General features: G+C 46.5%; 1 protein-coding gene across 2 annotated transcripts in view; it reads right to left on the bottom strand.

Annotated features, from left to right (window-relative positions):
* Nucleotides 1-6,409: 6,409 nt before the first annotated feature.
* Nucleotides 6,410-12,500, bottom strand: part of LOC310816853 (uncharacterized protein) — a 33,041-nt gene continuing 26,950 nt past the window's right edge. For both annotated transcript variants that reach the window (XM_083687172.1, XM_083687173.1), the window contains exons 41-50: nt 12,494-12,500; nt 12,035-12,309; nt 11,580-11,728; nt 11,255-11,339; nt 9,930-10,044; nt 8,891-9,022; nt 8,552-8,791; nt 8,189-8,375; nt 7,866-8,046; nt 6,410-7,586 (exon numbers count right to left, since the gene is read on the bottom strand). The exon at nt 12,494-12,500 is cut by the window's right edge and continues 182 nt beyond it. In XM_083687172.1, coding sequence (XP_083543298.1) covers nt 7,140-7,586; nt 7,866-8,046; nt 8,189-8,375; nt 8,552-8,791; nt 8,891-9,022; nt 9,930-10,044; nt 11,255-11,339; nt 11,580-11,728; nt 12,035-12,309; nt 12,494-12,500 — 1,818 coding nt within the window. In that variant the 3' untranslated portion in view covers nt 6,410-7,139. The remainder of the gene's footprint in view (nt 7,587-7,865; nt 8,047-8,188; nt 8,376-8,551; nt 8,792-8,890; nt 9,023-9,929; nt 10,045-11,254; nt 11,340-11,579; nt 11,729-12,034; nt 12,310-12,493) is intronic.

The raw sequence follows: 12,500 nt of genomic DNA, 5'->3' as shown, positions 1-12,500 counted from the left end.
CTTGTGATTGGCTGAACGCAGAGGAAACGCTGGATGAGACAGGAAGTCTGCTTTGCTCCATCTGTCTATGCCAGGTGTGCCCAACCCTCCTTCTGGAGAGCTAGCGTCCTGCAGGTCTTCACTCCAACCCTAACAGACTTGATTCAACTAATGAGCTGCTCATTAAGACCTTGTTAAGCTGATCAGGTGTACTAGGGAGTTTGGGTTGGAGTGACAACCTGCAGGAGAGTAGAACCTCCATCAGGAGGGATGGGGCGTTGGCCACACCTTGTCTTCGCCATCTGATGATCATTCAAGGACATTATGTCAATGCCTTTGGTGGGAGCCATAATCAATGCCCAACCATGGGTAAGGTTGTCCTCACTCAAGCAGGAGTTATGGTGTCAACAGTGCTGTCACTACCTTCTGTACCAGCGTTTTTACCTCAGGAGTAATGAGGATACCTCTAGTAGAATGCGAAGGCGAAGCGAAGGCGTTACTGTCGGTACTAAAATAGACAATGGAACAGGAAGTGTCAGTACTCTACACCACCAGTCAACACATGCTGATTAGAACAGAGGAGAGAACATTTCACTCGACCTCAGGCCCCCTCTCTCCCTCTCTCAGGCCACGGCTTTGTTATGTAACACTGAACAGGCCGAGCTGAGGAGGAGGGGGAGAGGGAACACTAGATATCTGCCTGCTTCTGCTATCTATCTATCTATCTATCTATCTATCTATCTGTCTATCTATGAATCTATCATGCACCTATCTATCTATCTATCTATCTATCTATCTATCTATCTATCTATCCGTCTGTCCATCTGTCTATATACAATCTATCTATCTATATAAAGTCAGCCATACCTGCATTCACCTCAGCTGACACCTACGTACCTGGACAAACCACTACTGACTCACTAGTATGCATCATAGATACCACCACCACCACCACTGCACCAGTGAACCTACCTGACAGCACCTTGCAACACAATCTTCATGACTCACCACGTGTTTGATACCATTCCTCATTCCATTCCATGAATTACAATGAGCCCGTCTTCCGATGTTTACCTCCACCAGCCTCCACCGATTGCCCACCACCCAAACACCAAGAGGTCTGAACACAAGGATCTGCATCAGGTCTTAAACTCCGAACTACGGAACGGAACAGGAACCGGAAACGGCACTCTGTCAACTCCCAAAATGGCGTTATGCAACCAGGCAAATCTGACAGGCTTCAGTCAGCCAAGGCAATCATCCCAGAGTCAAGACCCGCTCTCTCAAACACCCAAACTGCTGCTGCTGCTGCTGTGAAAGCCAACAGCTTTTTAAAGCCGTTCAATAGCCTTTCAATTTCCCTAATGCATAAACATTATGTAAGACTGGAAACAAATTGATTGTTGAGAAGAAACAATTTCACAATTGCACTCCTCCACTTGAAAAGATGAAACTAATCATCATTCTGCTCAGTTTGAAAATACCTTGCTGCAGTGTAGGCTATTCAAAGGTTCGGGCTGGAGACAGCTGCATCAATATAGATTGACCAATTCAACCACAAACATACAGCATTACTGGTAGATCAAATGTTGAGTCACTCAAACTAGAACGAATGATGGTTCTGGAGAGCAATAGACAATCATGACCAACAATCGACCCGATGTTGAATATTTTCATATGCAACATTTTTTTTGTGTCTGTCTGTGTTTGAGAGAGAGAGAAAAGAGTGTGTGTGAGAGAGAGAGAGCAAGACAAAGAAAGAGAGGGAGAGAGAGAGAGAGAAAGAGAAACAGAAAGAAAGAAAGAAAGAAAGAAAGAACAAATCTAATTTGCATGATGTGCGTTTGCATATAGGTGATTAATAGAACGTATCAATGGAATAACAAACGTGTTATAATGAATTAATGTCGTAGATTGAAAGCCCTAAATTGTGGGATAATTAGAATGAGTGGATTGGGTACCTGAAACTGGACAAGGTGTCCCAACATGCTCTGACCACAGGGGTGTGAAAGAGCTGCAGAACAACAGCACTGTGTTGGCTCTGGTTCATCTCTCTCTCTCCCTCCCTCCCTCTCCCTCCCTCCCTCCCTCTCTTTCTCTCCCCCTCTCTCTCTCTCTCTCTCTCTCTCTCTCTCTCTCTCTCACAAAGCACTCAGATAGATATGCATTGTGTACATTTTGCAGACGTAATTCTATTTAGAATAGGTAACCGTATCACACTACCATTCTATCTGCATCATTCTAGCTGTTAGTTCCACCCCGCTGTGTAGGGCCCAGGATGACAACAAACTTCCTTAGCAACAGCATAGCCAAGCAGTCATATATCAGCTCTGCTTAGAGACAGAGAGACACATTTGAGTTAAGCTGAAGACACGGGTGTTGAATATTAAAATACAGCCCTGGTCGTAGACAGAGAAACATTTAACTTTAGCTGTGGAGACACTGGTGGTGTTGAATACTAAAGTACAGCAGAGCTCTTCTCCAGTCAACAGAGCTCCTGTCTGACCTATATCGTGTGACTCATCATGGCTTTGAGGATGTGTGTGTGTGTGTGTGTGTGTGTGTGTGTGTGTGTGTGTGTGTGTGTGTGTCACTGTGAGCCCCCTTTGATCAGCTGGGCTATCTTTGCCTGCGGACTACACACACACACACACACACACACACACACACACACACACACACACACACACACACACACATACACATACACATACACATACACATACACACACACACACACACACACTCACACAAGGCCTCTGAATAGATTATGGGATGTGACTTTAATATGCAGAGAAATAACAGGGGGATGGGAACCATCTTGGATCAGTCTGTTTTGTTGATTTTTATTTCAATCATACTTCGCATATTTTAGCCCATGTGTGTCCATTAGTTACAGTGCCAAAGAGCCCAATGTGTGTAGCCTACGTAATTGCTCTCAAAAACGCCTGCGTCTCTCCCTCTGAAGTCGGCATGGGGAAAACAGTCTTAATGGTTTCTTATGTTGAATTGATTCATATACTGTAGCCTAGGCCTAGTACAGCCTACTGAGTAGGCTACCCTTTCTGCTGCAACTTGCACATCGGGTGGCTAGACATCAGCTGTGCGCTTGCTGGCCTATGTCCACTAGAGGCAACCGCCTGACAACTGCCCACCACTCTGTATGCGGACGCAGGGATACGGCCACTATAGCGATAATATGCATAACTGTGAGTGCTCTCCGGGCTATTGCCTCACTTTAATACGTACGTTGATCCACAACTCTACACCTGCCCGTCCACTATCCATCCCTAGCAAAGAGACAGGTCTATTAAACGCTGACAGAGTGACCTGGCTGCCTGTAGGTACCTGCCTCTCCTAGGTCCCCCAGAGTGGTAGCCATGACTCGGCTGTCCCCAATACCCTCAGGTGACCCGAGATAGCAGGTACAGGACAGACGGTCAGCGATGTGGGAGACGCCAAAACAGTCAATACATCACGCGATGTATGTCAGAGATACGGATTGATTGAGTGTGTGTGTGTGTGTGTGTGTGTGTGTGTGTGTGTGTGTGTGTTAGAGAGAGAGAGAGAGAAAGAGCGAGAGGGAGAAATTGGAATTAATTTGCATAGGCGTATTGGTGATCAATAGTAGGCCTGCATCAATAGAGAGAATCCAAGAAAATAATAAAGACAGCGGTAAAATTGCACAGACCACCGGATTACTATTGTTGTTCAAAACAGACACATCCATGTAGCTTTCACAATAACGCAAGACGACAATAAACATCACACAGGCTACAGGACACAGCCGTCGGAGTAGAGGACGCACAGGATTTTGTCAATGCACAGAATCATGCAAAATTATTCAAATGCATTTTAGCACAATCCCGATAGTGATCGCCTTTAAAGCGATTGCAGCACCTGCCAGGAAGAAGCGCATCAACCAGGCGGCAGCAACATAATATTTCACATAATTTGGATAATTCAATAACGGTCTGTGTTCATTCTACTCACCATTCAATAGGTCCAGCATACGAGGTCTCTGAAGACTGCCCGGTCAGCCAAGGGAAATGACAAACCTTGAAGACGATAAGAGCGCATAGGCCTAGGCTACTAGCCTCTATTCAGTGGAAATAAAACGTATTCCCGGCCCGCACTCGCATTCTCCTTTGTGCTACTGAGTCCCAGTCTAGTGGTACATTCGTATTGTTCGGTAGACCACTTGCCTTTTGCAGCCTCCTCTAGTGCTGTCCTATTGTCTCCGCATCGCTTTGCACTTGGATGAGGCGATCGGAGGAGGAGAGGAGAGGAGCGACAGGGAGGCGAAAATCCCACCCCCTTTTTTCACGTCAACCAATAGCAGTGAAGATCGAGCTGGAGCGCATCATGCTTTCACGCCTGTACCCGAACGGCGGCTCTCACTGTCTCCGTACAGATTACCGACAGAGACCGGGAGTTTATCTGCGGATAGTTCGGTAGGAGGGGGCTACTGCATTCCAGAGATTCAAAGTCTTGGAAAGTAATCATGTACAAGTAATTGGTATTGCCTACAGCATGCACTGTTTCATGACTATTATTTCCAGTGTGATCACAATGCGGACACTGGCAGCTTTGCCACTCGTTAGTGTGCCACCTGTCTGTGCTCTTGGCCAGGGAAGGAAAGGACTGAGTCATCGTTGGATAGATATAGGCATCAACTCATGTCTCTCCTATCCTTCACTTTTACTGATCAGAAAACACCAGCCCCATCTTATAGGATGATAATTATATTTACATGTGGATGTTGTGTATATATGTTGTGCAGATATGGTGTGTATAAATATAAATATAATCCTAGTCACAGATGGGGCGATGAAAACACAAGCTGTTCATTTCTGGTGTGATTATCAAGGGGTTGCATCGCAACACAATATTAATCAGAGGGGGAGAGCTGCTGGAGATTCCCCCATCTCTTCCATGACAGATCCCATGATCATTATTGCTCTTGGCTTTTTACTGTAGGCTAGTTGTTATTTGTGTAACACACTGAATCAGAGTAAACTGGTGGAGGTAGAAATCGAAGGACAGGCTCATTGTAATGTAAGGAATGGAATGAGGAATGGTATCAAACACGTGTCTGGTACCATTCCTGAATCCATTCCATATATTACAATGAGTAACTCAACTTGACTATAGAGTAGTAGGCTACATCTCAGTATGTTGGTGACTCTATGCAACCCCTTGTTTTGTGACTAGGCCTACTCTATTCCTAACAGAGCCACCAGGATGTGTAGAAGACTGGGAGGACTTATTAACTGTTAATGCACTAGATAAGATGTCTGAGGAAATAATACGGCCAGCACTCTCAAATAGAAAAATAAATTATTGTTTAATGCATAATCAGCATAGTCACCGTGGACGCGTTTCTCAGATGTTTGAGAACACATTCTCTTTTACATCAACAACATGGGGAAAAGATGCAGAGAGGAGAAGAAGGGTTTAAAAAACAAACCAAAAAAAAACAATAATTTTTTAAATGCAAATTGAGTGGACTTGGTCAATTGTCTATGGCACAGAAGGGGACATACTGTCCTTCTCTGTCTCGAAGGGACATCTTAGTGAGTTAAAGGTTAACACACTGGGTTCACTGGGTGGAGTATAAAGTCTGTGATGACAGATGGATATTCTTAGTTTGCATATCCTGGCTGTCACAAAGGAAAAGGTGTCGGCAGGCTTTTAGATGAGTCCACAAGTGAAATCATGTGGTTGGGCCTCAGATCTCGCCAGCTAGGTGTGTGTGTGTGTGTGTGTGTGTGTGTGTACCTGTTGTTATTAACATAAGGTCATCATTAGTAGGGAACATTGTGAGCCTTATGCAGATGATCTGCGAGGCGTCCGTCTAGCCTGCTCTGCTTCCACATGATTTAACTTCACCCACAGACATAATCACTTAATCCTCCTGTACAGAGAGGTCTCCACTGTTCTGACACCGCCTGGATGACACACACACACACACACACACACACACAGTTCTCTCAGGGTTTGGAGGTCTACCACTGCTGCTAAGCATAGCCACTGAACCATCCTTGTGTGTTTCTGAACCCTGCCCTGCCACAACACTACCAACCTCAACCTAACCTGACTGGATTGGTGGAAACCCTTCCTTTGACAATGGTTCATCAGAGATTACCTCAAGGATAGATGGAAGGAAGGAAGGAAGGAAGGAAGGAAAGGTGCTTTTCAAACAAATTTGAATTGAGCCCCGTTTCTCAGAAAAAATGTGGGTTGCTCTTTTCATCTCTGAGATGGGAGTGTGTGTGCGTGTGTGTGTGTGTGCGTGTGTGTTTGCGTCATCGCAATATCGTGTTAGCATTCCGTGAGGCACAGCATACAGGCTCAGAGTCTGTAATTACACTTCAAAGACTGGTCCACAGAAAGATTACATAACAAAACATGATAAATTACATTTGAAGACAGGGAAAATCATTTTTTTTATTTTTTAAAGGAATGATATTCGAAAAAATGTAATAAAAATAAAAACCATCAACATTGGTTACTCAGTATTTGGACAGCTGTGTCTGTGTGTGTCTCTCTCTCCATGAGAACTCTGTGCTTCTCCTGCTGCATTCAGTGTCTAGTAACTGGGAGGCAGATTACTGTGATTAGCAACCAAACATTGGTAGTTTATCTCTCTTTAAAAACGGTATAATAATGAAAAAACACATTGGACTGAATGACTGATTAAGGAATGTCCTGAATGACTGACTGATTAAGGAATGTCCTGACTGTTACCTTGATTTGAAGAAAAGTACAGCTTGTACACAAGAATAGATGTCGAGGGGACAGGACAAACAACACAACATGTCATTCCCTCCCATGTGTTCACTTAGGTCCCTTACAACATCTCTCCAAACTATAAAAGGTTATTAGAAAAAAATCAGTGCATTTTAAAAGGGTACTTTAAAAAGGCATCAAAAAGAAATGTGCGAACATTCTTCAAACCGTAATATCTCATTAGTTCAATAGTGCAAGAGCTAAAACATATAAAACTACCCCTAACATACACGGAGGACGACATACGCTCATATACACGGTCATACAATAACATAATCAAATAGAATAATAGGCTGTGTACAGTATTCAACGAAGAGGAGAAGCATTATTCCACAGACTTGAACAACGAAAACCCAACGCGACCGGTCCTAGACAAACATGAAGAGGTCCACCTCCTTTGAGTGAAGGTGCTGGGCCAGGTTCTGGATACGACACAGACGGACATTTTGAGCATCTCCTGCGTTGTACACTCTAAACAGGTGGTACCTCTCCTTCACTCTCAGGGCGAGGTCCAGCTCGTTGGCAGAGAGATAGATAAAGGACCGGTCTCTCTTTACGGTGGACTTGACCTCCACGTACACCTCTATCCCCGCGCGTTGACCCTCCTCCCCTGACCCCTGCTGCTCCCCCTCCTCAAGGTCGAAGGTGAGTTTAAAGTCACTTGGACGGCCGCTCTCTGCGTGTTGGTTGTACCAGGTTATGTGTGTGGGACACCCGGGCTCCCCACTATCCCTCCAGTGAGTGAGGAAGGAGTGAACCAGCTGCTCGCCCCACGCCCCGATGGCAGCCGCGTCCGGGTTGTCAGCGAATGAAACCTGCGGAAGAATAGAGGACATACCCTCTCAACTCTGTTTCCATCCTTCATATACTGATGGATTGTTTTTGAAGCTTGAAATCAAAATGACATTTTTGTGATCTAATGTTTCTTATTCAGGCAACAAATTCACTATGGATAATATGCCCCGAACTTGATGACAATGATTACCAGGTCTGTGCGGAACTTTTTGTTCTAACAGTTCTCACGCAGGCATCAACAATGCAGAGGGAGACATGTCTGTTTGTGGATTTCTAAAGAACCAACTAAATAGACTCACTGTGGTGGGTCTCTGGCAGTTGAGCTCCAGGTCTTCCAGAAAGGCCTGCGGGGTCTGGGATTTATCCCAGACAGGAAAGTCCAAAGCCAGGGGAGGACGCTGCTCAAAGTCCCCTACTCCTCCAGCTCCCTGGAACACACTGGGCACCACCACATCAGGGACTGCACCACAGGAGGGGGGGCTGAGGAGGGAGGGGGGAGGGAGAGTGAGAGAGAAAGGGGGGGGGGGGGGGTAGAGATAATGGTGAGAAATGAAATAATCAGAACACACAAGCACTTCAGAGTGGGTGTACTGTATATATGGGAGCGTCAGAGAGGTCTTACTGTTGCTGGTTGTTTGTGCTGTGCTGGTCAGGGTCTGGCCTGTGCCGGTCTGGGGCTGGAGCTCCAGGGTGCTGGCTGGGTCTGGCAGTGTTGAACCTCTCCTCTTCAGACTCTCCTCTTCCAGGGGAGCCTTGCAAAGCGAGGTCTGTGGCCTGGCCCACTCTCACACCACTCTCCTGATTGGCCTCTGTGTGTTGTAAACAATTAGGATTGGTTAAAAATATTCCCCTTTCTGGTAGATCTGAGAGGATCAAATGTTGAGTGTCTAGGAGTAAGTAGGGTGCAGGGCTCTATGCTTCAGGACTATGAAGACAATAATAGAGAGACAGTTCTAGAAGGTCTGAAAGTTCTTGAAGGTCTCACCTGTTGGGTGTGGGCTGCTGGTGGTCGCCAGGTGGTCTCTGTGAGGTGAAAGGTGGTCCACTGCGCGATCGAGGGTCCCCAGTCTGGGGGTAGCGTCATGGCTGCTGAGACCTAGGGCAGCGTCATGGCTGCTCTCTCTGGGGGTCCGGTCTCTCTCTGGGTCTCTAATGCTGTCTATGGGCTCCGCAGGCGGGGGCCACATCTTCAAGACTGTTTCTACCACACTTGCTGCCCCCCCCCCTGAGTGGATAGACACACACACCATATTTTACAATTCCAGTCACACACATACAGCACACAAGTGTTGATATCTAGCCCCGGGTTGCTCACTCTCCATACCTGTGCGAATGGCTGCGGTGTTGGAGAGGGAGGATCGTGGGGGCCAACACATTAGGGTCTGCTCTCCGTCCTGCTGCCCAGGACGAGGCTCCTCTTCTGGGGCACTGACGGCCCTCTGCCCCCCTGAAAACACTGGAGCCCCAGAGTTAAGTGAGGAGAGGAGAGAGTATACAACATGTTATAAAACCGACAGAACTTTTTCCCTTATTCTCTAACCCAGGTGTCATGGTTGAAGTAAAGGAGCCCTGTCATTGTAATTGGTAGGGATGTTGTCAAATGAGTCATTCACTTAGCCGTATTCATCCTTATGACTGTACACACTTATGAGTGTGTGTGTGTGTGTGTGTGTGTGTGTGTGTGTGTCATGCTCTGCTCTGTATTGAAAGATCTGCTCCTCTCAGTCTTTTGAGCCCTGGCAACAGCTGCTCTTTCATGTCACCAAACAGAACAGGGCACAGACCCAAATTACCATACGCACAACACTGCATATGTATGTGTGAGGACTGTGTCTGTGCGTGTGTGTGTGTGTGTGTGTGTGTGTGTGTGTGTGAAAGCCTTCAAAGTGTTTAAGGGTGTGTGTGCCGTGTGCGCATATTATGAAATATGGTGAAATAGGGGCAAGTGTCAGAGACGCTGTAGAAGAAAGTACAGATTTGTCATCTCAGGGACATCGTCTGAGTGAGAAATAACACCAGCTCCTGTTACAAGGTCTCCATCTCCTGCTCTCTCCATATCAGTGTTCCACAGGACACGTCAGTGGAGGCTGGTGGGGCAGAAATTGGAGGACAGGCTCATTGTTGTAATGCATGGGATGAAATGAGGGATGGCAGCAAACGCGTGTGGCCGTCCTCTGACTTCTGCCTCCACTAGCCTCCCCTGTAACTCATCTCTAACACAGTCTCACAGCTTCCTTACAGGCTTGCAGAGAGAGATACAGATACGCTACTGTACAATCAGTGTAAGCTCCTCATGTTTCAGTTAATGTTATGCTGGAAGTATGTATGTATGTATGTATGTATGTATGCATGTATGTATGTACCTCGATCAGGTTTGGTCTCTGGGACCAGCGGCTCTGGGACCTCCCATGGTTCCTCTTTACTGGGCAGTTCTCTGATGTCCTCTTTCTTCAGGAACCTCTTCAGAGCGGCAGGATCCTGTACACACACACACACACACACAGTAACAGTTACTCCACTACACCCTTCGGACAGGGACTCACTCAGGGGAGGCAGAAATCAGAGGACAGGCTCATTCTACCTCTTGGAATAAAATGGAGGAACGGTATCAAAAAAACATTGTCATTGTTATTGAATGTGGGTGCGTGAGACAAGTTATCATCAGATGATCGACTCGATGCCCCTCAAGGTTTCACGAAAGTTGCCATCTTCATCTTGAAATGTTTTTTTGAAAGTAAATAGCTCCTCTTATTGTGTCTGACTAAAACCAACACCATTAACCCAACACTGCTGTATGCTCAGTGTTCTAATCCCTTCTCTCTCACACACACACACACACACACACACACACACACACACACACACACACACACACACACACACACACACACACACACACACACACACACACACACACACACACAGCAGAGGGGGAATTCTCCACATCAGAGGATCGGAGACATTTCATCTCATTATAGCATGGATGACCTAATTAACATGTTCTAGAATGATCCGTTTGATCAGGTCCCTGGACTAATAACAAGCAGCGGGGAAATGAGATTCAGACAATCTGATAAACACCCCAAATCTGCAGATCTGTGAAGACCATCTGGTATTAACTGCTGATTCTTGCCAATTTATTTTGACAGTGTGATGTAATCTCGCATGCAATAAATCAATACAGACTTCTGTGTACGGCAGGGGAGGCTGGTGGATGTAGAAATCTGAGGATGGGCTCATTGTAATAGACGGAATGGAATGAGATCAAACAAGTGTGTTTGATACCATTCCTCATTCCATTCCATGCATTACAATGAGCCTGTCCTCCAATTTCTGCCTCCACTGCCCTCAACATATCCCACAGGCTGATGTTACGCAATCAATGTCAGAGTGAAATATCTCAGGCCTGAATTGGGCTTTGGCCCTGGTGTTCCTCCATTTCAGAGCCGAAATCCTGACTGTGTTTCTAATGCAGTGGTGTAAAGTTCAGAGGGACATTGAGCTATGGGTTGCCATCTAAGCGTAAAAAATCCCCCAGGGAGATGGCCTGCTAATCCTAGCTCCTCCTGTCAGCTGCTCGGAAATGTGGAGGTGTGTGGAGGTCCATCTAAGCAACCAGAGAACAACTAGCCTGGCTATCATCACTTATGACTAGAGATTAAATGCTTAAGGAAATGACATGACTTACATTAAGCGAGGTCACCAGGCCACCGAGAAAAAGAACCAGTTCCTTCCTGTGACTACTCTCAGTGCAGAAGAGCTTCACCAGCTCCCTGGAAAAACACACATGCACACACACACACGCACTTAGAAAGTACTTGATATATCCTATTGGGATGTTCTAAATCCAAAGGTCAAGCAGATGATGTCATTGGTTAACCTATTACATAGGTAGAGGAAGTAGAGCACATGATAGATTACATTCAAACCCAAACCATGCAGCACGCGCACGCGCACACACACACACACTACACACTACACACTACACACTACACACTACACACTACACACACCTGCAGATGTCCAGCTTGGCTGAGAGATGGTCTTTCTGGATGTAGAGTTCCTTCCTGTCTTTGAGTAGACAGATGACGTCCTCCATCTCCACCACCGGCTGCTCCTCCTCACTCACAGTCAGCAGGTGGCGGATGTACAGCATACCCACCTGCATACAGCCAAACACACACCAGCAGGTTCAAGTAGCAGATGTACAGCATACTAGGGCTGTGCAATAACATTGATACAGCTGATTTTGGGGGGAGGGGGATTTGTTCCCTGAGTTATATCAATAATGTATGGTACACACAATGCAGTAGGTTTGATTTTCAGTTCAATATTCAGTGAGGTTCCAAGGTGAGTTTCTAATGTGAGGAACCCAACTCTCTGAATGCGAGGTTCTACTGTACATTGAGGTCCCCACGTGTCTGAGAGTGAGGCTTTTAAGGCGAGGTTCCACAGTGAGGTTCACTACCTGTCCGTAGGAGAGTTGTCGGATGCTCTGGGCGATGTGGTTCTCCTGGAGTTCCCAGTAGAGTTCTGCCAGTTCGTCGTGGTGGTAGAGGAACCTCTGGATGTAGGGAACCACGGAGCGGACCAGGGCCTGCATGGAGGGGCAGGGTCTGTAGTTCTCCGTCAGGGCCTCGGTACTGGCACACTGGGACAGCCTGGGCACGCCACAGATCTCCAGGAACAGAGCCCGGTCCTCCTCGCTGAACACACTGGCTCGCTCGCCCCCCATGGACCGATCTGGCAGAGGAGAGAGAGAGCCAGTGTTAGAGAGAGAGAGAGAAAGAAAGAGACCGTTTTTTTTCTGCTACTTCCACCATTACGATGTGCTGCTTGGCGAAATGGGTAGCAATGGAAACACCAACTTCCAGAACCTAAACAGAGTCTCATAATTTAATGTATTGAATAGTGAGCAGCAGCGTACGGTGGGG

The sequence above is a fragment of the Argentina silus genome (assembly GCF_951799395.1).
Source record: "Argentina silus genome assembly, chromosome: 16".
Classification (NCBI taxonomy): Eukaryota; Metazoa; Chordata; class Actinopteri; order Argentiniformes; family Argentinidae; genus Argentina; species Argentina silus.
Note: the sequence above shows the minus strand (reverse complement) of the source record. Positions and strands in the feature narration are given on the sequence as shown.